Raw genomic sequence first — 25,701 nt, 5'->3', positions numbered from 1 at the left:
TTGTGGGACCTAAGGACAGAAGCTCCCTTCTACCTTCTTCCTGTGCAGACCCCATAAATGCCCCTCCCCAGGCGTCAGGCCCAGCAGGGCTGCTTCAAGCAGGATGAGGATGGCCCTGGCCTGTCCCTCTAGTCTCTGAAGCTCACGGAGAGGCAGAGAATGAAGCGGGGGCAAAGCTCCTGCTTTGAGTCTCTGTTCCAGCGACAGCAGGAACTCTGGCCTTGGTCAGGCCTTGCACCCCTTGGGTCACAGTGGAGGGGGGTGGCCTGGGGGCGTCTCTTCGGGAACTGAGATTGCACAGAGCTGCCAGGAGCACTGGGAACAGGTGTAGATGGAGAGAGAGTCTACCTGTGACTCACAGGACTGGCCGGAGGAGCTCAGGGATTGCCATTTGATCAAAGCCATGTGCCAAGCCATGCTGGCCCCTGGGCACCCTCAAAAAATGAGACAGGGAAGGCTCCGCCCATCTGGAGCTTACTTAAGAAATGGTGATGGAACGTTACCCATTATCCACAGCAGTGACGGGGACTATTCCATAGCGCTGGACCAGTGCTGTGTCTTAGCTCATTGAACTCTCACAACGTGTGAGGTAGGTGCTATTACTACAGGCAAGGAGACTGAGGCCCAGAGGGGCAGGTGACCAGCTCCAAGTCACCCACCAGCTGGGAGGACAGTTAGGAAGGGCCCAGGACACAGACCAGGTAGCTGCAGAAGGCCTGCCTGAAGAATAAACATTCTGGAGAAGGAGCTAATTCTACCCATAACGGGTGGGGACTGAGTCTTTCAAAAACATTGCATATTCAAAGTCCCAAAGGTGGGACCATGGGGATACCAGCCAGGAACCAGGCGATGCTACTGGTGGCCAAGGTGATGGAGAAATGGATGCTCTAGGGGTAGACTGGACAAGACCTGATGGTGAATTGAATGTTCAATAAGAAATGGAGTCTTTCATGGATAGCCCCTGGTCTCTAGAGTTTTTGTTCCAGGCCCCATTGCTTATCCAGACCCAGAAACTATCTGCCTCCTGCAAACCCAGGTGAAGGCCACAAAGTCTGTAAAGAGGCAGCTGGGACCAGATGAGACCATCAGCTCTTAGGTTCCACACAACACTTCCGTTACACATACTTTGTTTTCTGAGCTTGGAAGGCTGAATCAGAGGCGCGCGCTGCGGGAGGCAGAGCCTGGGAGCAGCATCTGCCGGTAGATGGCCAGACAGGCTGGAGGCTACAGGCTGGAGGCTGCAGCCATGGAGCAGGGGCCTGTTGGTGCAGGGCAGGCAGCATGGCAGGGAGAGCCTCCCAGGGCATCCCCGGCACCACTCAAGCCAACAGTTGTTGCTCAGTCATTACCCTGAGTCACCCAACGAAGGCAGCTCTGTACACACGAGGGCCAGAGGGCGTGGGCTGCATTTCAAAAGTTTCTATCCTGTTCTCAGGCATGAAACTCATACATGCACAAGTCAACCACAAGATAAGTTCATCCAGTTCAGGCTACGGTTCCCAGCCTGTGACTTTTGCCTCTCTTCATTCCCAAGTTCAAGGGTGGAAATCACTTCATTGTTTCTGTGAAATGAGATATAAGAAAAAATGATTTGAAAGCCAGAGGCCAGGTTGGATTCAATTTGTTTCCGTTTCCTTCTGGTAATCTTTGAGTGTTTCTACTTTCTTCCTCGAAACTGGTGGTTGTCCGTGGCCTGGGATCTGTGTGCCCCGAACAAGCCCAGACACTCTAGAGATACCTGATTTGCTGGTATCTGCCCAGTATTCCCTGGCTTATCTGCTGTGGGAGATGATCTGCTCGTAGATTATGGAGCGTGCCCCATAATCGTACACTGATATGTAGTGATCTGATTTTAAAATTTTTTTAGAAGACAAAGGAAGTTTAAAACTGATGTTCCCTTCTTAACTATAATTTGAAGAGTCTCAAAACCAAAAGAAATTTTACAGGTCACTGATTTCATTTAGCCCATTTTCAGAGAAAGTGAACATTGTAGATTCCCTTGAGTGATCAAGATATTTCATATGGATATGAATTCAGTTCCTGGAGTACCAACTCCAGAGACCAGCGGAAAAAACCAAAGTCCGGAGTCCTAGGACAGTGTTAAAGGTTAAAGGACATAGGATTGCTTCCCCACTTCTGCCCTTTTCTTGGAGTTTGAGGAAGGCGTTCATAGAGGCAGGTGTGGACCAGATATAGGCTGCCGTTCATGGCGCCTGGGACAGGTCTTCCAGGACACTCCTGCTGTGAAGGGAACCTTTGTCCTTCACATTTTCCCATGTGGCCTCAGGGAAGTATTTCTCTTCCACTATTTTCCTATCCTCCTTAGGGAGGCACTTTCCAGGAGTACCTCCCTCAGTTATGCAGAAGGAAGTCTTCAAAATACCTTCAGATCATCCATCACATTTTATCCCCACAAAACTCTTGTGACCTAAGTCCAGATGTCTTTGTCGGCATCTCACAGATGAGAAAACTGAGGCTCCCAGTTGGGGGTTGTGGTGTTTGAGTTGCTGGCCTGCCTGGGCCTCAGCTTCTGTATCCTTGGATCTGATGGCCACAAGCAGCCACAGTATAAAAGACCCAGCCTCTGTTGTTCATTCACACATGCCCGCATTCATTCATTCAGCAACTGCATAGTCAGTGCCGACCATCAAAAAGATGAATAAGAGGGCTGGGTGCCATGGCTCGCACCTCTAATCCCAGCACCTTGGGAGGCCAAGGCTGGTGGATCACCTGAGGTCAAGAGTTCAAGACCAGCCTGGCCAACATGGTGAAACCCAAGTCTCTACTAAAATTATGAATATTAACCAGGCATGGTGGTGTGCACCTGTAATCCCAGCTACTTGGGAGGCTGAGGCACAAGAATTGCTTGAACCCAGAAGGTGGAGGTTGCAGTAAGCCGAGATCGCACCACTGCGCTCCAGCCTGGGTGACAGAGCAAGAATTCGTCTCAAAAGAAAAGATGAATAAGAAACCCCTTACCCTCAGCAAAGGTGCACCGAGGGGTTGCTTGCCCCTTTCTTAAGAATACAGAAACAGAAATGTTCTGAAGCTTTCCCAGGCCTTCGAATTTGGAAGTTATGCACAAAGTCTCACCCACATCCCTCCCACTGCAATTACATCTTTGCCTTTTTGTCCCGTTCTACACAAGAAAGGCACCCACTCCACAGTTCCATGGAAGGGCACCATAGAGTCACATGCCACCATGGCGACCGCACTGGTCCTTGCTGTGCGTTCACCTCCTGACTCTCTCCAAGCCCAGCTCAGGATTGCTCTCCAGACCCTGGGAGCCTCCCAGCCCTTTAGAGTATAGATGGAATACAGCCCATACCTTAAAAACTAATACCTAAACAGACAAAGCAGCTTATCCAGGGTCACACAGCAAATCAGTGACAGAGTCAGGCATTGGGACTCCCACACCTGTGCTTGGTGCTGCCTCCTGCTGGTCCCAGCATCACATCCAGCTCCTTTTGTAACTTTAAAGTCTGGATTTGGCACTGCTACCATTTTTCACTTGTGGTCCACTCTGGCCACAGGATTTTTTTTTCCCCTGTCCTCCCCTAGTTCTTTATTTGTGCGTGTGTCTCAGTTCCCAATTAGAGCAAACTTCTGTTGAAGGTTCACTCTATGCCAGGCCCTGTTGTAAACTCTTTACATGATGTATTAACAGGTTTCATCCTTCCAGCAACCCCATGAGGGAGGTCATATAACATGAGGGAGGTCTTAGGGATATGGAGAGACAAAAACACGAAGCTGTATGCCTGGGGTCACACAGCTGGTGAGTGGCAGAGCTGGTGTTTGAACACAGGTAGGGGGATGCCCACTCTTGATCAGGCCCCGGTGCTGTCTCTCCCTCCACCGTGCGTGGGAAGTTAGATGATGTTTCTGCTCTCCCAAAGACTGTCAGGCCCCTGAGGGTAGGCGTGTCCCTTGATAGGGCCCCAGTGGACAGATGGTGGGGGTTTGTATTGGTAACCTTCCCTGTTTCAACTTGATAGAGGATTTTTGGCCACTCCTTAGTGTAATTTCCCTGCTTTCTGGCTTGAAGGGATCCCTGTGAATTTCCTCTCTTTCTCTAAGGATTTGTTTGCTATTACCATTATCCCTGCCAACCAGGAGTGTTTATGGAGCCTCGACCAGGTTCTGAATCCCTGTGTACTGAGGTCAGGTCGGAGCTGTGTCCTAACACATCTCTAGACAGTCCCTGGCCCGGCCTCCGGGGTCCTGCCATCCAGCTTTGGGGCTAATTTGCAAGTTAAGAACTTGTGGGTAGATGGCTCAGAGGCAGTCCCAGCACAGAGAGACCTGCAGAGGCCAGAGGGGCTGTCCACCTTCAGATCCCAGAGAATGCTGGATTTGCCCTGTGCCCTGAAAACCAGGTTGAATTACAAAGGGCTGAGAAGGACAGAAAGGGCGTACAGGGAGGGACACAGTGTCTGCAAAGGCAAGGAGGAGGGACTGGGGACGGCCTGGGGGATGGGGAGAGGAGACTGGGGAAGGTAGTATGGGGAGGAGATGAGGAGGAATAGCCAAAGCCCTCAGGCGCGCCTGGGACTCAGGCAGGTGTGCCGACCCCTCGAGACCCCGGGTTCACCTGCTGGGCACTGGCGCATTCCCTGCACATGGGCTTCTGTCTTCCAAGAGCAGCTTCCAGTCGCTCTTTTGCCTGCTCAGCCATGGGGAGAGAAAAGCACCTTTAGTCGCCAGCTGCCTGTGACCCTGCCCTTGTCTGACCTCCCTGAGATGTTGAGGGGAAGCGTATGTGCCATTGGGTGGCCATCGGGGTGATGGGGATGGCTCCCAGGCGCCTGGCCCCAGAATTAGATGGAGCGTCCATCCTGGCACATTCTGGCCAGTGTGTGCTGAGCTTAGCAGAGACCATCATCCCCTCAGTGAAGCCTCCTGCCGCTCCTCATTTAGCAGAAACCGACCCTGGTGCTCAGAGTGTCCAGAGCCTCCCCCAGGCCTTGCAGCTGGAGAGGGGCCAAGCGTAGATGTAGACCCAGGTCTGGCTGACTACAGGGCCTGCCATGAAGCCACTGCCCTGTCCTGGGCTGGCCTCACCTGCTGCCCCACAGTGTCCCAGACATACCTGTGGCCTGGTGTTGCCCAAACCTTCCGACTAGCCTGTGCTTATCTGCTGTCTCTACTGGCCCTGCTTAACCACTGCCCCAGGCTGGGACAGAACTGAGGCCTGCTAAATGGCTGCACTCTCCCCTTGCCCCTCAGCACCAGAGACAGAGCCCTGCACTGGGGTCAGCCAGCAGGAGTCTGGTACTCAGGGCCACTGAGCTGGGCAGCTCACCCGTGGGAGCCTCAGTTTCCTCCAGGTCAAATAGACCTAACTATAGCAACCCCCTCATAGGGTCAGCTTGTGGGGACTCAGCGAGATGACATACCTGGGCTGAGAAAGAGCGTCACCCTGAGTTGTGGCTCCCACTAAGGGGGGCCACACCTTGGGTGTACAGATGGGACTTGAGGCTGAGCTCAGCCTCCCATCTGCTCTGTAACCTGGGCTCTCCTGCCCTGCTGGGCCTCAGTTTCCTCCTTGGCAAATTGAGAAGAATAGCTCTTTCGTGCTTCTCCTGCAGAAGGAATGCAGGCCCCCCGTGCTGGCTACAGACTTGCGATACTGGGGTCTTCCATGAACCCCCTCCTTCACAGGGCTGGGCATGGGAACCCACTGCCCTCAAAAGCCAGCCCTCCCGCACCCTTCCCCCTGAGCCGTCCCAAGCCACCCACCCACATGGGCGTGGTCGTGGCCCCTAAGCACCCTCAGACTTTGTCACAGAGGGCAAGCTGGGCGGGGCATGCACACTGAGTCCAGGTCCTCCTGAAGGCCACCAGCACAGCGGGGCCCTGTGTTACTGTAGAGAGAAGTCAGTTGCTTAGTTTCAGCCTCCTGCCGACACCAGATGCTGACTGGTCCCTCCCAGGCGGTGAGCAATGCTGTTTCCAGGAGAGGCATCCTAGGGCCAGAGAGGCCAAGGTGCCAGGGACATGGCCTCACCTGTCCCCTAACCAGGGGTGGAGAAGTCTAGACCCTTGACATCAACACCTATGAAAGGTGGGGCAGGCCCCAGCCAGCAGCCCTGGCCCAGAGCCTCCTCTCTCCTTCCCCTACAACTAGAAAGGACAGCCTCCACTCGAGGCCTTCCCTCCCCCTGTCCCCCACTGCAGTGCTGGCCGTTTGGAGAGGGGCTCCACCCTCCGGCTTCCCTGATACACTTTGGGTTGCATATAGCCCACCTGCCTCGAATGAGGGATTCTGCCTGCCCCTTTTCCCGACCAGTACACAGCCATTTAGAGCCATGGCACAGCCGGAAGCTGCTCAGGGGCTCCAGGTGACCACGTGGGAAGACCCTCTGGGCCAGCGAGGCCCGAGCACAGCTCTGTCCAAAGGCCACAGGTGCTGGGGCCCTGCCTGGCGCAGCACGCCGTCCCTGCACTCCATCAGGGAGGCCCTCTTCTTGGACGATGCCCCTCGGGAACTGATAGTGCCCTAGGGAGCGTCCTCACGTTGCCACAGGAAACTGAGGTGGAAACCAGGTGGCCGGCTCGAGGGATGAGGCACAGCTCTGTGGACCATTAGCAGCTTGGAGTTGCCTGTTAGGCTCTACCCAGCATGGCTTTATTTATTTTTTCTTATTTCGGAAATCCAGATTGCTGATCGACCTGTCTGTCTTGATAACCAGCCAAACCCCTCGGGAATTCCAGCAATGCAGGCTTGGCTTTAGCAATGGTCCCATCACACTGCCACTGTAGGAATACCTGGTTTTTAAACCAACTGCTCCACGCTGCTATCTCCCTTGGCCCCCTAGAGTCCTTCAAACAAATAAGGAAACTGAGGCAGGGCAGGCTCTGTTGGAGCCCTAACCCTGCCCCCTTGGTCACCCCAGGGCACCCACCAGCGGTGCCCATTCATACCAGTGGCTCGCTCTCCTCTGCACCCAAAGGTGACCGACCGTGCAGGCGCTGCTGAAGGCCACGTGTGGGGAAGGTGCAAGTGCAGGGGCATTAACACCCCAGGAGTGACCCCCAGCCAAGAAAGGGCCAGAGCGGTTGCATGATCACCCAACTTCCTCACCCTCTGGGTACCGGCAGTGGGGTGTGCCTTTCAAGGTCACTCTGAGGGTCCCCAGCAGGATGGAGCCCAGCTGCACATAGCGGTGGCGGCTGCTTAACCCACCCCTGTCAGCCTCGCTCCCCTTCACCCCACTCTGGTACCTGAGATCACCTCCCAAGTAAAACGCTTGCACCCCTGGCCTCTGCTTGGGCTCTGTTTGGGGGAGAGCCCTGACTAAGACAGTGAAAGCCTCACCTCTGGACACACAGCTAGTTAGCAGCCCTGTGGCCGCCTTGACATGGCACTGCCTCTGACACTGGCCATCAGAGATTGAGATCTGCACACACAGAACCTGAGCTCAGCTCTGCCTCAGCCCCTATCCATGTGCGTAGGGAGCCTTCATTCACTTGGTAGCTTTTGCCATAGCTTTGGTTGTTGTTGGGGGATATTTTGTTTGTTTAATTTTTAATTTGGGTGGGTACATAGTGGGTGTATATATTTATGGGGTACAGGAGCTATTTTGGTACAGGTAATGCAATACGTAATAATCACCTCATGGAAAATTGGGTATTTTCCCCTCAAGCATTTATTCTGTGTGTTACAAACAATCCAGTTATGCTCCTTTAGTTATTCGTCCATGTACAATTAAATTATTATTGATGATAGTCCCCTGTTGTACTATCAAATACTAGGTCTTATTCTTTCTCATTATTTTTTGTACCCATTAACCATCCCCTACCATAGCTTTTTGCAAGCAGCCAGGGAGGTTCCTGACACCCAGCCTGCTCTAGTTCCATAGACCAGGAGGGCTTCTGGGGGACCATATGTGGCTTGGCACCTTCATGAATGATTAGCAGTGAATACCTCCTTCTCGAAGGTCAGCTCCCTGAAGACAGGGTCTTCTGCTGTGTTCCCGGGTGTATCTCAGCCCCTAGGACAGCGCCTGGCCCGTGGAGGGTGCTCAGAGAGTGTTTGTTGAATGAGTGAGTGAGGAGTGAGTGGATGAAGGGAGCAGTGCACCCTCCAAAGGCCCATCACGAGCAGCTCAATGGTGAATGGGTGTCTTTTCTTCCACCCTTAGCTGCTGAACTCCTTATCTGTGGACCCTGATGCCGAGTGCAAGTATGGCCTGTACTTCAGGGACGGCCGGCGCAAGGTGGACTATATCCTGGTGTACCATCACAAGAGGCCCTCGGGCAACCGGACCCTGGTCAGGAGGGTGCAGCACAGTGACACCCCCTCTGGGGCTCGCAGCGTCAAGCAGGACCACCCCCTGCCGGGCAAGGGGGCGTCGCTGGATGTGGGCTCGGCGGAGCCCCCGATGGACTACCACGAGGATGACAAGCGCTTCCGCAGGGAGGAGTACGAGGGCAACCTCCTGGAGGCGGGCCTGGAGCTGGAGCGGGACGAGGACGTAACTATCTCACTGCGTGCTGTTTGCGGGGTTGGGCTGCATGGGGGGCAGCTGCTTCCATAGTCAGAGGGTGCAAGGCCGGTATCTTGTTTTAGCTTTAAGCTGCTCTTAAAGAAGGGGCAGACGGGCCAGATGCGGTGGCTCACACCTGTAATCCCAGCACTTTGGGAGGCTGAGCGGGGGTGGATCACGAGGTCAAGAGATCGAGGCCATCCTGGCCAACATGGTGAAACCCCATCTCTACTAAAAATACAAAAATTAGCTGGGCTTGGTGGCACGTGTCTGTGGCTCCCCTACTCGGGAGGCTGAGGCAGGAGAATCGCTTGAACCTGGGAGGCGGAGGTTGCAGTGAGCGGACATTATGCCACTGCACTCCAGCCTGGCGACAGAGTGAGACTCTGCCTCAAAAAAAAAGACAGGGCAGACAAAAACGCAGCTCTTGTTAAGGTGGGGTAGAAATTGCTTTTGAACAGAGTTAGGGAGCCCCGACCTGCTCCCCTGGCCATGTCTGCTCTGGGAGAGGGGCTGGCCTTCACAGCCACAACCTTCAGAGTCAGAGTATCACCTGCTTCTGGTCAGCTCCTTTCCTGGGAAGATTTGCCCAATCGGGGGAGGGAGGACAAAGCTCTCCTGGGAGTCTTCCTGGATGGCGTCGGCCCTTCTCTGGGCCTCAGTTTCTCGTCTGTAGAGTGAGGAGTGGGTCCAGCTGAGCCCTGGGAGTCATTGGTGCTCTGAAGTCCGTGGCTCTGTAACACCGTGCTCTGAAGCCCTGCTCCCTAGCAAAGCCTACGAATCTTCCTAGAAGAAAGATTTTGAGAGAGAACAAAAGGTCGACCCCCGTCGCGTGCCTGGCTGCTGTGGGGCCGAGGGTGCAGCTGTGTGCAGAGAGAATGACTTTAGCAGCCCTGGCACAGCGGTGCTTCCTTCAGCTGCTCTGTTGGCTGCTGTGTGCTCTCCGGCTGTCATCTTAACCTCTCTGTGCATGGGAGCCCTTCCTTCCATGAATACTGGGGGAAGGGCCCCAGCCTACAGAGCCGTCACTGTGCGGATTACCCAAGAATCAGCAAAGTCTCTAAAACACATCGAAAACCGAAAAAGTAGTCGGCAGGTTAACTTAGAAACCATGGTGTCCCCTGTGAATGTTGAAAATGAACGTTGGCTTTGGTTTGAAATTTCATCCACAGGCACCACCATGTCCTAAATGCTTTTGGTCCAGTGATAAGAATGTCCTGGACCAGTGATAAGAATGATAAGTATTTAGACCAAAAAGCAGGTTAATTAGGGAACCTGGAGTGGAAACGCCTCTCTTTTGTGACAAGTAGATATGACTTTCCTTGAAAACAATGGAACATGCTCCACGGGGCCTCCCTGGACCTTGGCCTAGTGAGTCAAAGGGTCTTGTTGAACCTGGGGCATCTGTCTGGGTCTCCTTTCACCTTCCCGAGGTCTGGCGACCCGGCAGGAGATTGTGAGTTCCACCGCCCAGATGGGTCCCTTTGGAGTTTCAAGGGCAGGTGAGGAGCCTTACAAGTTTTGGTGATCAGGAAACAAAGATTTGATCCTGACAAGGATTCAGACTTTCTCTCTGCCTTTGGGGGCAGCTGCCAGGGAAGAGTGTCCTGCCCGACTTTGTCTTAGACACTTGGAACAGGCGAGCAGTGGATTCCTGCTGGGTTTTCGCATGGTCCTGCCCTCCAGCCCTGTGGCTTTCAGAACAATGCGGCTACTATACAGGGTTTGTTTCAGCATGTCAACTTAGAACTGGAGGAAGGAATCGGCTCCATCAGGGAAGCTTGGCGGCCGAGGCCACTGTCTGGGAGCTGAGGCCAAGAAAGCTGGGTTGTGAGCTTCGTGATTCTTGTGTCTCATCTGTTCCGCAGGGTATTTTTTGTTTGTTTGTTTGTTTGTTTTGAGGTGGAGTCACGTTCTGTCGCACAGGCTGGAGTGCAGTGGCGCGATCTCGGCTCACTGCAAGCTCCGCCTCTCGGGTTCACGCCATTCTCCTGCCTCAGCCTCCCAAGTAGCTGGAACTATAGGCACCCGCCACCACTCCCGGCTAATTTTTTGTATTTTTGGTAAAGACGGGGTTTCACTATGTTGGCCAGGATGGTCTCGATCTCCTGACCTCGTGATCTGCCCGCCTTGGCCTCTCAAAGTGCTGGGATTACAGGCGTGAGCCACCACGCCCAGCCCCTCCCCCAGGGGATTTTACACTCCATCCCCATCATTCTTTCCTGACAACAACTTTGAGATCTTACGCTCAACAGGAACTTCTGGGGTCTGGTAATTCTGACTGACTTCTGCCAGATCCCAGACCCTCCACTTATCCTGATGGAAAAGCTAAGCCTCAGTTTCCCCATTTGTAAAATGGAGATAGCAAGAGTATTTGCATCACTGAGTTATCATAAGTAACCTTTGCAAAGTGCTTAATTCAGAGTCTGGCCTGTGGCAGTTGCTTGGCTGATATTGTGTCATATATTATTGTTCATACTGAAGCAGCAAGAAGGGTGCGAAAAGACCCTAAGTCTCATTAAATACTATCTCATGAATATCTTTTTAAATATTTTATATTTTCTTTCATGACTTTGAGCTAAAAAGCAAAACATAAGGACATTGGTTACTGTCACCAAAATGATCGAGTTTTTAACCGGTGAAATGACCCCAACTTTTCATTGGTAACTTGGCCCGAGAGCTAAAAGAGGCTTTTCAGCAGTTGATCTGGCCATATTTAATATGAAACCGTGATTGTGGGGTAGATGCGTCCATTCAAGTTTTCAAAGGGCTGAAGTTGAGATGTTCCCACATCCCTGCTGGAGCCTCTCAAATCATAAGCTGTTTTATGAGGGCTTCCTGGAAACCCCAGAGCTCTCATCTGAGCTGCACCAGCCCCTAGGGCTGTTGGAAGGAGCTGCGGTTTGGGCGGCCTGTTCTCCTGGAGAGGGGCAGAGCCAGAATCTATTAAAAGGCTGCTTGGGCACAGGCAGCATCTGAGATGTGTGTGGGCCCCTGCCAGCGTGGTTAGCAGACAGAGCTGCTGCCGTGTTCATTTCAGGGGGAAGAGGCACTCCTGGGAATGAACCTTTCCCGGAGGGGTGCTCAGATTATAACGAGCAAAGGGTTTGCAATTTTGGAAATAAGATCACCTCCAAGAGAGTCCAGTTGTACAGTCTTACCCAACCGGAAGCAAAATTCAGGGCTTATGTGAGCTTTCCTGGGGAGAAAAATCCACAGAGTCTATCAGATACTCACACGCTCTATGACACCCTCCCCCAAAATTAAGACTGGTTGCTTGAAGCAGGTGATATTTAACAGCATCCCCGGCCTCTACCTGGCCAGTAGCACCTCCCTCCCCAAGTTGTGAAAACAAACCAGAAATGTCCCCAGACATTGCCAGTGTATGTGGGGGGCAAAACCACCCCCAGTTGAGAATCCCTGCACTGAAGGCTGGATGAGGAGGCAAAGGGAGAAGAGGACCTGGAGGGAGGAAAAGGGGGACAGATGAGCAAGAGGGTCCCCTGGGGGGTGCCAGCCACCTCTGGGACCGTCTGCTGCAGCCAGGACTGTGCAGCAGTCATGGAGGCCACCAGCTGTGCAGGTGTGACCTGGCCTTTGTTCCCGGGGTGCCGGTGGGTGTGACACACTGTGTCGCTCCTGGGCAAAGTCTGCTGCGAGCCCCACACAGGTGTGAGCAACCCCTATGCCCGATGCGTGCCTCCTCACTGAGTCGGGAGGTTCACTGTGTCGAGACATCTTGTGACGACCTGGCAGACGGGCTTGGCTGAGTGCACAACGGGGCCAGTTCTTGGAGATCGGATAACAGCTATGTCATGCCCTGCACCTGCCATAACAAAGGGCCACAGGCTAGGGGCTTAAAACAACACAGATGGATGCTGTCGTAGCTTTGGAGGTGAGAAGTCCACAATCAAGGTGCCAGCAGGGCCGTGCTCCCTCTAAGACTCCAGGGGAGGATTCTTCCTGCCTCTCCCAGTTCCTGGGTCTCCAGGTGTTCCTTGGCTAGTGGCCGCATCACTCTAATCTCAGCCTCTGTGGTCACTCGACCCTCTCTGTTGTGTGTCTCTGTGTGTCCTCTTCTTGTAAGGACACCAGTCATTCTATTTGGGGCCCACCCCTATGACTTTATCTTAACTCGGTTACATCTGCAAAGACCCTATTTCCAAGTGAGATCACATTGACAGGTGCCAGGAGTTAGGACTTGAACATATCTTTGTAGGGGACACCATTTGGCCCACTCCAGTAGCTGAGATGCTGCACTGGGTGGGTAATCCTGGAGTTGGCTGCCTTGGACGGGGTGGGCTGGAGCACGCAGGTGGCAGCATGGGGGCAGGGTCATGGCTGAGGGCCAGGGCAGGCCGGATGGTCTGGGGCAGTGACAGCTTCCAGCTTTGGCCTGGTCTGCCTTGCTGCAGGGCCCAGGATGCACACAGGAACTCCTGGGGGTCTTGTCAAAATGCAGGCTCTGGCTCAGCTGGTCTGGGGGACCCAGCACCTGGGGTGGCTGAGGCTCTGGTCCTGCGCAGACCATACTTTGAGGTGTGAGGAGTGTGGGAAGGGCCTTTTGCACAAGCCAGGAGAGGCCTCCCCAGAACAAGACCCCCAGTGTCCACATGAGCCCCTGGAGCACTGTGTGGTACCCCAAGGGTGACCCCAGACCCAGACCCCAGGGCCGGCTCCGGAGAGCCAAGAGCCTGCGGAGGTGGGAGCCATGTCCCAAAGAGAGACCCAGGGATGGGTCAAGAAGGCAAGGGCACTCAGATCCACAGGGTGGCCTTCAAAGTGAGTTTACAGGAGGGGCCCAGAGACCCCAGGACAGCACTGCAGGGCAGGAAAGGGCAGGAAAAGAGAAGGGCCCGAGGCAAGGCCCTCCTTCTCTCTCTCCCTCCTTCTCTCTCTCTCTCTCACTTCTCTCTGTCTCTCTCCCTCTGTCTCTCTGTCCTTCTTTCTCTTTTCCTCTCTCTGTCTCTCTCTCCCTTCTATCTCCTCTCCCTGCCTCTCATTCCCTTTCTCTCTTCTCTCTCTCCTCTCTTTCTTCCCCTCTCTATCTCTCTCTCTCTTCCCACCTCCCTCTTTTTCACTCTACCCCCTCTCACTTTCTCTCTCTCTCCCTCTCTCTCTCCTTCTCCCTCCCTCTCTGTCTCCATCTCTTTCCCTCTCCCTCCCCTTCTCTCTCTCTCCCTTTGACAGCCATGGGGTCAGCTTCCAGGGCTCCCATTAAAGGGACAAAAGAAGATCGTGGCCAACATGTTTTCTTGCAACTAAGACCCATTAGCCTTTTTGAAGTCCAGCCTCAAAGCCTGCTGGACATTATTTATGTCCGTGGGGTCATTGCGGAGAACGCCACACACTAAACTCTTAGCTGTGTGTGCCGGGGGGGCGGCTGAGGCCCACACTGCCCTGATGTTGAACCTGACCCAGGCTTTGGTAGATCCTGAGAAGGCCATGGACACTGGAACCCTATAAAAGTCTGTTTGCTTTCATGTCGCTGCCCAGGGCTCAAGTCTGCACGCCGCTGGCTCGCCGCTGGTTCTCCGCATGCGTCCCCGTAGCGGGTGGGGCTGTCCCCGCAGCAGCATCTGTTCGCCATCTTCATGGATGCTGCTTTTGAAAAGCAAGTGAGGGCGGACTCCATGGGACAAGGGCTGCTTTCAGACAAAGGCCAGGGCTGGATGCATGGGTGGTGGAGACACAGCCTCAGGGCTCTGAGTCTGCTCTGAGTCAGACCCCGCCCAGCCCCTCTGAGAGCCCAGTATGCAGATGTGGACCCAGCTCAAACTTCCTTGCTGAGCAACCCTGGGCAAGTGGCTTCACCTCTCTGGGTCTCAACGTCCCCATCTGTAAAATGGAGGTGATAGTGTGACCTTCCCTGTGGAGTGGTGGGTGAGGGTTAAGAGAGTTAATCCTTGAGCCCACAGAGGGACAGAGCTGGCCGGCGCTGGCTGTAAACGCCCCTTACCCACAGGCCTGGGGCAGAGCCCACTCCTCACCGCTCCCAGGGCCTGGCCCTGCTCCTGCCAGAGGGGAACCGCAAGTCCCCCTTGGAAGAGAAGGGTCTCCCTGCATGTGGAGACCCCGCCCCTGCCCGCCGCCAGGTGACCAGGGAGGGTGGTGGCAGGGTTGCCATGGCCTCAGGACAGGGAAGGGCAGCCATTTCTTGCCATTTCCCATGGAGGCCTCGTGGATGTGGGCAGGTGTGGGAGGCAGTCCTGGGGCTGCATTCATTGTCCTCAGGGCCCTGGGCACTGGCAGGGGCTGGGGAGAGGCCCTCACAGATTTGAGAATTGGGGGTGGGGGCATGGAATTTGAGGAGTCTCGGGTCTAATCCCAGCTCCTCAGCACAAATAAAAGCAATAAACATGCTCATGAGACTTGTCAGTTCCCCACCCCGTGTGGGCTTCCTACCAGAACCGTGAGGAGACGGGGCAGAAATTCCATCCTGAACTGAGAGTGGCACATCTGACCTTTGAACCTGGCCCCAGCCTCACCCAGAGAGTCTTTGCACTAAAACTTGCAGTCCCCGTTCTCCCCCAGGGGAGGAAGAATGGGCCTCTTGCACGATGGGATGTTAGGAACATGTAGTCTACTCACGAAGCTCTTTCTCTGCTCTTCATTCCACTGTTACAGACTTCTTCGGTCCCTAAAGATTTTATGCCTCCCCAGTCTTCAGCTGAGGCCCGAAGCAGATTGGATGACTTTTATCACGGCCTGATTTTCTTTTGGCTTGTCTTGGTTTCATGGAAACATATTTCTTTTAAAGTGAATTCTGGGCTGGGTGCCATGGCTCACGCCTGTAATCCCAGCACTTTGGGAGGCCGAGGCGGGTGGATCACCTGAGGTCAGGAGTTCGAGACCAGCTTGGCCACATAGCGAAACCCCATCTGTACTAAAAATACAAAAGTTAGCCAGGCGTGGTGGCCGGTGCCTGTAGTCCCAGCTACTCAGGAGGCTGAGGCAAGAGAATTGCTTGAACCCAGGAGGTGGAGGTTGCAGTAAGCTGAGATTGCAACACCACACTTCAGCCTGGGTGACAGAATGAGACTGTCTCAAAAAAGAGAGAGAGAGAGGAAAGAAAGAAAGAGAGAGAGAGAAAGAAAGAAGGAAGGAAGGAAGGAAGAAAGAGAGAGAGAGAGAAAGGAAAGAGAAAGAAAGAGAGAAAGAAAGAAAGGAAGGAAGAGAGAGAGGGAAAGAAAGAAAGAAGAAAGGAAGGAAGGAAGAAGAAGAAAGAAAAAGAAAGAGAGAGAGAGAGAAAGAAAGAGAGAGAAAGAAAGAGAGAGAAAGAAAGAAAGAGAGAAAGAAAGAGAGAGAAAGAAAGAGAGAGAAAGAAAGAAAGAAAAAGAAAGAAGAAAGAAAGAAAGAAAGAAAGAAAGAAAGAAAGAAAGAAAGAAAGAAAGAAAGAAAGAAAGAAAGAAAGAAAGAAAGAAAGAAAGAAAGAAAGAAAGAAGGAAAGAAAGAAAGAAAGAAAGAAAAGAGAATTCATTCTGGACCTTTTTTAAATTCATGTTTTTAAAGTGACCCCAAGACCATCATTGCACAGCTCTGCCACAGGGCATCCCAGGCTGCTGGGGTGAAATCTTTGCCATTCTGGCTGCAGTTCTGAGGTCCTCATCTGTGTCCAGGCCCATGGTGTGCAGGAGTCACGTCTTTCTGGAATTCTGCAAGCTGGTTGTTACCCGTTGCTGGCTTGAAATAGGCCACGGTGGGGTATTTACACCATGGGAATTGGCAGATGCTGCAAATCAGGGCTCCCCTCGCCCCCGCTGGAGCCCCTCATCAGCATCTTCTTGCACCAGCCCCATGTTCCATCTTGTCTTTGGAGGGGTTGAGCATTTCCCAACATGTCTGTTGAGTTTTTAACTCTTTTTATGATCTTTTTTATTTCTAGGAGTTCTATTTGGTTCTTTTCCAAGTCAGCTATGTCAGGTTTTAATAGTTTCCTGTCCTTTGCAGATCTTTTCTATCTTGAGGTTTATGTCTTTAAACGAGGTAAGCATAACTGATTTATTACCCAGCTCATGCTTTGCTAATCCCAAGCTGAGTGGGCCGATTTCTATCTCGGTCACTTCAGCTGGTTCTCCTCCCGGGGCTGTCTCTTGTCCTGGTGGGGGTGGGTCTGGTTCGCTTGTCTGCTAGTCATTGACCTTTTATAATCTGTGGGGTTTCCCAAAGCCTGGGATAAAGGTGACCTTGTCCAGAAAGGTTTGCAGCGTTATAGACAAGAGCCACCTTGAACCAAAGCCACAGTCTGAGGTGCCCAGGTCTTCACAGACGCCATGGCTGTAGGGGCCAGAGCTTCTCAGGGTGGGTTCCAGTCCTGCTTTTCCTTCCCTTTCTCTCCTCCTGCTCTGCTGGGCACCCGTATTGGTCCATGGCCTTTTAGGAACCAGGCCCCCCGGCAGGAGGTGAGTGGTGGACGAGCAAGCATTCCTTCCTGAGCTCTGCCTCCTGTCAGATCAGCAGCGATGTTACATTCTCACTGGGCGCCCAAACCCTGTTATGAACAGCGCATGTGAGGGATCTAGATTGTGTGCTCCTTGTGAGAATCTAATGCCTGACGATCAGAGGTGGAACAGTTTTGGCCGGGAGCGGTGGCTCACGCCTGTAATCCCAGCACTTTGGGATGCCAAGGTGGGAGGATCACCTGAGGTCAGGAGTTCGAGACCAGCCTGGCCAACATAGTGAAACCCCGTCTCTACTAAAAATACAAAAATTAGTTGGGCATGATGGCACATGCCTGTAATCCCAGCTCCTCGGGAGGCTGAGGCAGGAGAATTGCTGGAACCTGGGAGGTGGAGGTTGCAGTGAGCCGAGATTACGCCACCGCACTCCAGCCTGGATGACAGAGTGGGACTCTGTCTCAAAAAATAATAATAATAATAATCGAGGGGTGTAACAGTTTCATCGTGAAACCATCCCCCACCCCCAGCATTGTCCTGTGGAAAAATTGACTTCCACAATACCAGTCCTCCCTGGTGCTAAAAAGTCTGGGGACCGCTGTTTCAGGTCATTGAATTTCTTGTTTCTTTTCTTGTGGTATATTCTTTACTATGTATCCTGGGAGGGTTGGTCTGAATAATCTACCACCTTCCACAGAAGCAGGAATGTGAAATGACATTTCTGCTGACTTATCTATCATTTATTTCTTTAACAAGACATCACTGAGCAGGCCTAGGGCCAGACCCCGTGGCAAGGGCTGGGATTAAAGATGTCCACAGCCCAGTCTCTGCCCCATGCTCGGGGAAGAGCAGTGGCGCCTGATCCACCCACGGAGCTGCATTCCTTGGGTCCTCAGCTCGCCTGAGACTCGAGTCTGGAGACTGCGTCAGGATAATGGGGGATGTGTGCTTGCTCCAGAGACAATCCCTCAGCTGTGCTTCATAGCAGCATCCCTGCCATGGGGAGCCAGGTCTTCCTATGCAGTGTGGACGTGCTCAGCAGTAACTGTGGCGTGGGAAATGCCAGGCACGGGCAATGACCTCTCCAGGCAGACCCCTGCCCAGGGACTGAGAGCATCTCCCGTCCTGCCCGCGTGCCCTCTGGAGCCGTGCGGGTGGAGGGTAGGAGTGAGCATTGCAGGGTCAAGGTCAGGCTGAGATCCCTCCACGTCTACTCTTCGTGGGCCTGGGATGAGAGGCTCTGGGCCTTCCCCGCCCCCTCGTCCATATTTACTGAAGTGGACACATCGATAGCTACCAAAAGGTTGGAGAGAAGGTGGATGGGAGTCTGAAAGCCGGGGCTGTCCTAGGCTGGCACAGAGTAGGCGCTTTATAAAGTCGGGTGCCTTCCCTCTGCCTTCTCCCTCACTCAGTGGGTATCCTAGGGACACATCAGTCAGCTAAACAGATAAGCCTGGCTTCAGACCCAGTGTTCCAGCTCCTATCCGTGCTGGAAACTGGTGCCAACGGGGAGAGGCAGGCAGATGCCAGGGCTGCTGAAAACTCGCCTGGTCATGAAGGGCTGACCAGGGATGCAGCACTGGGCATCACATGCCCCAAAAGCCTATTTATGGCAGAGAATGTAAACCCCTTGGGGCAGCCTCCAAGGCTCCTGGTGTCTACCCCCGAGTCCGACGGCAGGAGGATTAGACCACAGCAGCCCCGCGTCCTCGTGGACAGACAGGGTCAGAAGAGGCCTGTGCCTTCCAAATGGGGCCACACGGCTCCCCGCAGGGCTGGGTGTTCTCCTCCTTGGGAGCTGAGGAAGCTGCAAACGGGGAAATGGGGATTTGTCCAGGTGTTCTGTGGGTGCTCAAGGGCCTCCGGGCCCAAACCCCACCGACAATGAGGCTCCTGGGCTTTCCCCTGCACCCAGCCTGGACTGCTGTGCACAGCACACACCCGTGGTTCCTGCCCGATATGGGAGGTGCCTGGACTGCTGTGCATGGCACACACCCCCCATGGATCCTGCCTGACACGGGAGGTGCTGTCTGGGGAGGCCCCTCTCAGTAGCACTCTGACCTTCAGGCTTCAGCCCTCCAGCACCCCGACGCCATGATTGAGGGCCAGACGTCCATAGTGAACAATGCCCTCCAGGGTATGAAGCGGCCTGTGAGGATCAGGGTAGGTGAGGAAGGAAGCTCACCCCCTAGGAAGACAAGGGCAACCCGAAAACCACCCAGGTCTGATCTTTAGGGGTGCAAACCTTCAAATCTTCTAGCAATTTCGAGCCCACGCTCCAGCTGCGGGGAGTCCCGTCCGTGGCCATGATCAGATGATAGAAGCACGCAGGGCCACAGCACGGACTGAGGGTCTAGGCCCTCGGGCCACGGGGACTGTAGTGGGGACCCCTCAGCATCCCTGCCCACTGTGTATCCGCCATGGGGACTCACTTGTCCTTTCTGTTTGTGGTTTTCTTCTTCCTTCTGAAATGAAAATGTCAGAAGCAATTCCGGGAAGGTCAGAGTTCTTTTGGGCTGGGTTCAGAGGGAGGTTTCCGCCTGCATAGTTAGTCTCTGCGCTAAGGTCAGCATCTTCTGCCCCCTCTGGTTGGGGGCTATCTGGGGGGCTGACTCTGTCCCCTTGCAGAGCCCCATGGTCTGGCCAGATGGGGCCTCACCACCCGCATGGCTGTGTCTCTCGGCCAAGTAGGTTCATGAACCTCAAAGACCCCAGCTTGAGGGCCAAGAGTCGAGGCAGAATGCACTCCTCAGGGCGCTGGCTGGGGGCGAAGGGGACATGGCTGTCACTCCCAGTGTCTTCCTGCTGGGGACAGGCTGTGGTCAGCCCGGGCACCATGCTTTAAAACATCCCACATGTGTTTTTGCCGAACTGGTCCCATGACCCCTTTCCCGAATCTCACCAGATGTTTCCCTGGGAGAGACCCTGTTGCTCATGTAAACAGGGGTGCATGTTTTCCCAGGGAGGCCAGCAGCAGGCACTGGCTCCTTCACCACCATGCAGAAATCCTCATGGACTCAGAGGAATATATTTTGGGTCTTTGCGTGTGAGTGAGCAGAGCCCAGAAATAAATCTGTGTCTGCAACAGGAAAAGACAGGCTCTCCCGCAAGTGGGCTGTCTTTTCTCCTGACTCAGAGGTGCCCCATGAAGTCAGCACTGTTCCTGTGGGTCACCAGGATGGAAGACCTCCACCTCTCCAGCCTCAGTGCCCTCCGTGGCTCCCCAGCACTGAGGAGATGGCTTCAAGCTTCTTGGCCGAAGGAGTCCGTGCTTATGCAGGCAGGGGCTCAGCTGGACCAGGGCTGCCAAGAGCACTAGAGGCTCCCCTACTGGGAAACAGGTCTTGTAATACCCAGTTTGCGATGAGGAAATGTAGGCTCAGAGAGATTAGATCACTTTGTGGAAACCATACAGGGGCAGGGCAGGATTCCAGACCAGGCCACTCCGTCCCAGGCCTCTAAGCACAGTGCCCACTCAATCTGCCCCTCAAGGGCCACAGAAGGATCTGGGCTCTGCCTCCTCCAGTTCACACTGAGATTGTCAGTTATCAGAGGGAGCCCAAACCCACACCTTATGTCCTTCAGCCCTGGGCTCCCCACAAGGGTCCCCACACCACACATTCTCCAGTCACCGTGCCTGGGGCAGCCTAGTCCTGCTGTCTCCCTGAAGCAGCCTCAAGCCCCCACTGCTGGGTCCATGCTTCTGCAAAGCTCCCCTAACCACTGGGACAGGCCGTTGCACAAAGCCCTGCAGGACCGCGACCTGCAGCTTCAGGGTGGGAGCAGAGGCTGAGTGGTGGCCCCCGATCCGCATGCTCCTGGAGCCTGCGAACGTGGCCTCGTTTGGAAGAAGGGTCTTCGCAGAGGGAATGAAGTTAAACGTCTCTGGATGAGATCATCCTGGATTTAAGGTGGGCCATAAATCCAACAGCAGAGAATGGCAGAGGGAGATTCGAGACCCAGCGAGGAGAGGAGGCCATGCCACCAAGGAGCCAGCAGCTGGAGCGATGTGGCCACAGCCAGGGGATGCCTGGAGCCCCCGGAAGCTGGGAGAGGCAGGAAGGGTCTTCCCCTAGGGCCTTCGGAGGGAGCGCGGCCCTGGAGACACTGTAACTGTGGACTTCAGGCCTCCAGAGCTGAAGGAGGATGAACCTCTGTAGTTTTAAGCCACCCACTTTGGGGTCACATGTTACAGAAGCTGCAGGAGGATCCCACAATGGCCAGCATGGCACACACCTCAGGGCCTCAGTTTCCCCAGCTGTGAAATGAGGATGATGGCAGGATCTGCCTCACAGGCTTGCGGTGAGGATGAAATGAGTTGATATGCATGGAATGCACGCAGCAGGGACCGGCACGGAACTGACATTGAGTGTATGTCAGCCTCTGTCAACATTACTATTACTATTACTGTATTATTGCCCTTCGTTCATTCATTCCATAAATATGTGCAAAGCGGCTTCTCTGAGCCTTCCGTGGGCAGCAGGGCAGCACAGAGGAGGCCTGAGCGGCGGTTCTGGGGAGAGGATGGCGTAGGGCAGGCCTCGTGGACGCAGCCGGGGGCCTCACCATCAGCATAAGCGACCACGGTGGGCTTCAGGAGGAGCGATGAGACAGGATTCACCCCATTGCCATTTGCTTTTCTGTCGGATCAGGAAGAAGCATGGGATGAAGCTGGGGCATCAAGGAGGGTCTCCCTTCCTCGGTGGGTCACCTGAGGTGCCGGGGCCCCGCCTTTAACTCTCTCTGCTGGACCTGAAAGCTTCGCCCAGGCCCCTGGCACCATCGTGTTCACAGGCTTCCACTGAGGCTCTCGCTCGGTACATTGACTTGACCCACTTCAGATTTTGTTTTCTTAAAACTCATCCCCAAGTACACTTTGGGAGGCCGAGGCAGGCAGGTCACCTGAGGTCAGGAGTTCCAGACCAGCCTGGCCAACATGGTGAAACCCCGTCTCTACTAAAAATACAAAAATCAGCCAGGTGTGGTGGTGCACACCTGTAATCCCAGCTACTCAGGAGGCTGAGGTAGGATAATCGCTTGAACTCTGGAGGTGGAGGTTGCAGTGAGCCGAGAACACGCCACTGCACTCCAGCCTGGGCAACAAGAGTGAGACTCCATCACAAAAAAAAAAAAAAAATGATTAAAAACCAAAAAAAAAAAAAAAACTCATCCCCCAAGTGACTTTGGCTTCATTGCTTTTTGTGAACAAGCTACAATGAACCTATGTACTTGTGTCAGACACTCAAGGGGTTCAGAACCCAGGCCAGGCCCTGAGCCTGCACCTGGTTGCTCTGCACCCAGAGGGGACGGATGAGGTCCCAGCCGGCACTTGCTCTTCCTCTCGTCTGCCTTTTTGCCAAGACTTCCCATCCCTTCCTTTAAGTCTTAGAATTGTGGAAAGGAGAGGTGGACAGGACCTCAGGCTGGAAGCCTCCATCTGACCCCCAAGCCCTGGGGGACCAAGGCTCCCACAGCCCATAGGCAGCTCTGGCTCAGGGAGACTCGGCGCTGTTTCCCTTCTCGTTGCGTCAGCACCCTGGGCAGCTGGGTGGTGTCAGGGTGACAGGAAGGCCGACTGATGTGACATGTGTCTTTGATGGGGAAATACGTTGTGGCTGCAAAGATGCTGCTCGTTTGCTAAAGGGACTCTATTAAATGCGAAATCCAGAGGGGAGAGGGAAAGCTAGAGACGCTGGGGGCATCGTTGCATCTGATCCCCAATTAAGAGTGGGGAGTCCGGGCAGCGCTGCCTGTGTTTGAGCACAGCTCCACCCTGCTGGCAGCAAGACTGTAGGCTGTGGTGACTTCATCTCCCCCAGCCTCAGTGTTCCCATCTGTAAAGGGGGCCTTTCTCATCAAGCTGGCCATGCAGGTTGATGGAGTCAGTTCTCATGAAGCCCCTAGCTCGTGCCGCATCCGTGCCAGCCAGCCCTCGGTGACTCTCTGCTGTTCACTGTTGTCATTGAGGACCAGAGAGAGGTGACTCGACCAAGCTTGCAGCTGTTTAGGGAGGGCGCTGGACTTGAACTCGGGCCCGCCTTTGAGCCCGTGCGTCAGGCTGCCCATTCTCTTTAGGATGAAGTCAGGGCAGATACAAGGGAACCCGGGCAGTGGACCTGGAGCAGGCAGAGGTGTGGCCCTGACCCACAGGGGAAGATGCCCAGAGCGGGGACCATCTTCAGCCATCCCCTCCTCGGCACTGCTCAGGGACCCACAGGTCCCTGAGTGATTCCAGGTGGAGGCCAAGGGGCCTGGGCTCTGCATCCTGAAAGGTCCTCTTTTGTGGCCTAGCCTGCTTTGGGGGCCCTTGGCTAAACCCTCCTGAAAACTTCCCCGGTGTTTTGGAGTCTATACCCACCGGGGATCCTCCTCTAGACCCTCCTGGCTCTTAAAGGTTCCCGTGTGACCTGGGGGAGCTCCCACAGCCCCCTGCACTTCCTCCCACCTTCTGCTAAAAGGGAATTCTAGCTGCGCCTCAAAGTGTTGTCAACATGGAATGAGGCTGCAGTAAAAGCAGCCATGCACAGTAGCTGCTCGATAAATTGTGGTGGCCTCTGAAGATCAAGGTGGTTTTCCACACAGATACACGCCCCCCCCCAACCCAGAACTTTCCTTGTCTCTCCAGACTAAAATCCACGGAGTCGGGTTTGTGAAAATCCACGCCCCCTGGAACGTGCTGTGCAGAGAGGCCGAGTTTCTGAAACTGAAGATGCCGACGAAGAAGGTTGGTGTTGATGGTTCTGCTCCGAAATGAATCGCCAAGTCTAGAGGTCACTTGGACGCCTGGCAGTGAAACATGCCTACCTCGAGGCCCTGAGTTTTATAAAAAACCCAGTAGGCTTCACGGCTACCCCCGGGAGGACCATGTGGCTCGATGTGACATGGCCCCCAGGCTCCGGGGTCCTGACCGTGGTGAATATGACCCAACGCTGGGTGGTCTTTAGAGACCCCAGACCAAACCCCACCAAGAGATGGTGCAGGCAGAAGAGCCCACCTCTCAGCCCCTGGAGAATTTACTGTACTTGCAGACACCGTTACAGTTCGGGCCCTGGTGCTTTCATGTTTGTGGCATCTCAGCTAATTTATCAGATTCATTTTAATTACATTTTCTGGCTTACTGGGATTTTTCTTTTTAATCTGTGAAAACTTTATATCTAAAAAGCAGTTTGACAGTGTGTTCCCAGAAGCTTAGCTTGGAGTCGGTATTTACTCTGGCAGGCAGATGGGTGAAGCTGGGCTAGGTAGTAAATCAGCCTCCTGCTTCTCACGTCCTGAGACCACTTGGATTACCTCTTTTGAAGCAAAAGTAAAGTTTAGGGGGGAAGTTCTCTGGAATGCGTTATAGTTGTGCTTTTGGCTGGGTGCTCCTGAAACTCTGGGCTTTCACTGCGTGGGCGGGGTGGGGCGGTGCATTCTGGCCCACCCAGGCGCTCTGCTCTCAGGACGCACCGTTGCATGGGGTGGGATGGTTCTCTGACCATCCAAGAACAGATTCCACGGATCGTGGTCCAGCAGGGTGACGCGGCTCCCCGGTCCCTTGTCTTATCTGCAGATGTACCACATTAATGAGACCCGTGGCCTCCTGAAAAAAATCAACTCTGTGCTCCAGAAAATCACAGACCCCATCCAGCCCAAAGTGGCTGAGCACAGGCCCCAGACCGTGAAGAGACTCTCCTATCCCTTCTCCCGGGAGAAGCAGCATCTGTAAGTGGGGACCCCCAGCCTGCTCCCCAAGGGGTCCTGTGTGTGAGGATTTAACCTTCTAGCATGAGAAATGCAGATTGATTATCTGTCCCCCAAAGAAGAGCGTGTTCTTGTAAGAGCTTTGTGGTTGCTGAGCCCAGAAGAGGCTGTGGAAATGATTTCTAAGATCACTGTTAACTGACGAGTTAGGGGGACACAGCATCTTGTTCTGCTTGGTGACACAGGAAAAACTTCTTTGGCCTGAGTGAGGACCCCAAAGCAGTGGTCTAGACATGCCTTCCCACCCCCTCCCCCCCACCCACCGCCACCCCATCCCCCTCCAGGGTCTGGCCAACCAGGCCTCCTACAGCCCAGGCAGCCTCGAGCCCCAGTACGTCTCACTCCTTGTGGCAGAAATTGAAAAGCATCCCCAGGCAGGAGGCCTGAGGCCCCAGGGACTCACCGCCAGCTGGCTTGCCTGGCAGAGCCACGTCTATTCTGGAAACTTCCCTCCTCCCGAGGGGCAGTGGGGCGTAGCCACCTGGGTCAGCAGTGACTGCAAGGCCTCTGCTGGCCTCACTGGGCAGAGCTGGAGCGTGAGCAGAGGTGGGAATAGAAAGCTTGAGTCATGGGAACCCAGAGGGACTTTGGATGGAAGCTCTGGGGGGCAGGAGGGCTCCTGGACAGTGCTGGCCTCACAGGGTCGGGGGGCATGGAAGAGCAGACAGGGAGGACGAACAAGTGCCTCAGCTCACAGGGGTCGTTGCTTATAAATGTCGTAGGGGTGGAGCCATGAGCATCACTGGATGCATTTACCAGGTCCTGATTCCTAGAGGGGACAGGACATGCCACCAGAGACAAGGAAGCGACCCCCAAGCCCAGCCCTCTCCTCCAGCTCCAGAACAGGGGCTTGGGGCATTAGAGGAAACCGCCCTCCTTCCAGGACCCCCACCGACCTCTGTTGTCTCTGCCCTGGGTCGACTCTGTCAGCCCTGCTGCCTGGACAGGGCTAGGCTAACCTCCAGGCTCTGTGGAGGTGGAAACTGCCCCAGCCGCCCTCCCCAGCTCTCCCTGAAGTGCCTTGGAGAGCAGGGAGAGCAGGGAGTGTGTTCCCAAGATGCCCTTCCATCCTC

General features: G+C 54.4%; 1 protein-coding gene and 1 long non-coding RNA gene across 4 annotated transcripts in view; one reads left to right on the top strand and one right to left on the bottom strand.

Moving 5' to 3' along the window:
* The window catches only part of ANO1 (anoctamin 1), a 223,156-nt gene that overhangs the window by 113,160 nt on the left and 84,295 nt on the right, over positions 1–25,701 (top strand). For 2 of the 3 annotated variants that reach the window (XM_054440758.2, XM_054440757.2), the window contains exons 1-4: positions 5,808–5,936; positions 8,145–8,477; positions 23,511–23,609; positions 24,438–24,589. In XM_054440758.2, the coding sequence (XP_054296733.2) occupies positions 5,913–5,936; positions 8,145–8,477; positions 23,511–23,609; positions 24,438–24,589 (608 nt within the window). In that variant the 5' untranslated portion in view covers positions 5,808–5,912. Of the gene's footprint in view, positions 1–5,807; positions 5,937–8,144; positions 8,478–23,510; positions 23,610–24,437; positions 24,590–25,701 lie in introns of those variants that run through there. The other variant, XM_054440756.2, reaches the window with a different exon arrangement.
* Positions 751–5,742, bottom strand: LOC129008455 (uncharacterized). Its single transcript, XR_008492545.1, has 3 exons — positions 5,397–5,742; positions 4,592–4,663; positions 751–1,562 (listed from the first exon to the last, which is right to left on the bottom strand). It is a non-coding gene; the product is annotated as an uncharacterized LOC129008455 (long non-coding RNA).

Source organism: Pongo pygmaeus, chromosome 9 (assembly GCF_028885625.2).
Source record: "Pongo pygmaeus isolate AG05252 chromosome 9, NHGRI_mPonPyg2-v2.0_pri, whole genome shotgun sequence".
Lineage (NCBI taxonomy): Eukaryota > Metazoa > Chordata > Mammalia > Primates > Hominidae > Pongo > Pongo pygmaeus.
Note: the sequence above shows the minus strand (reverse complement) of the source record. Positions and strands in the feature narration are given on the sequence as shown.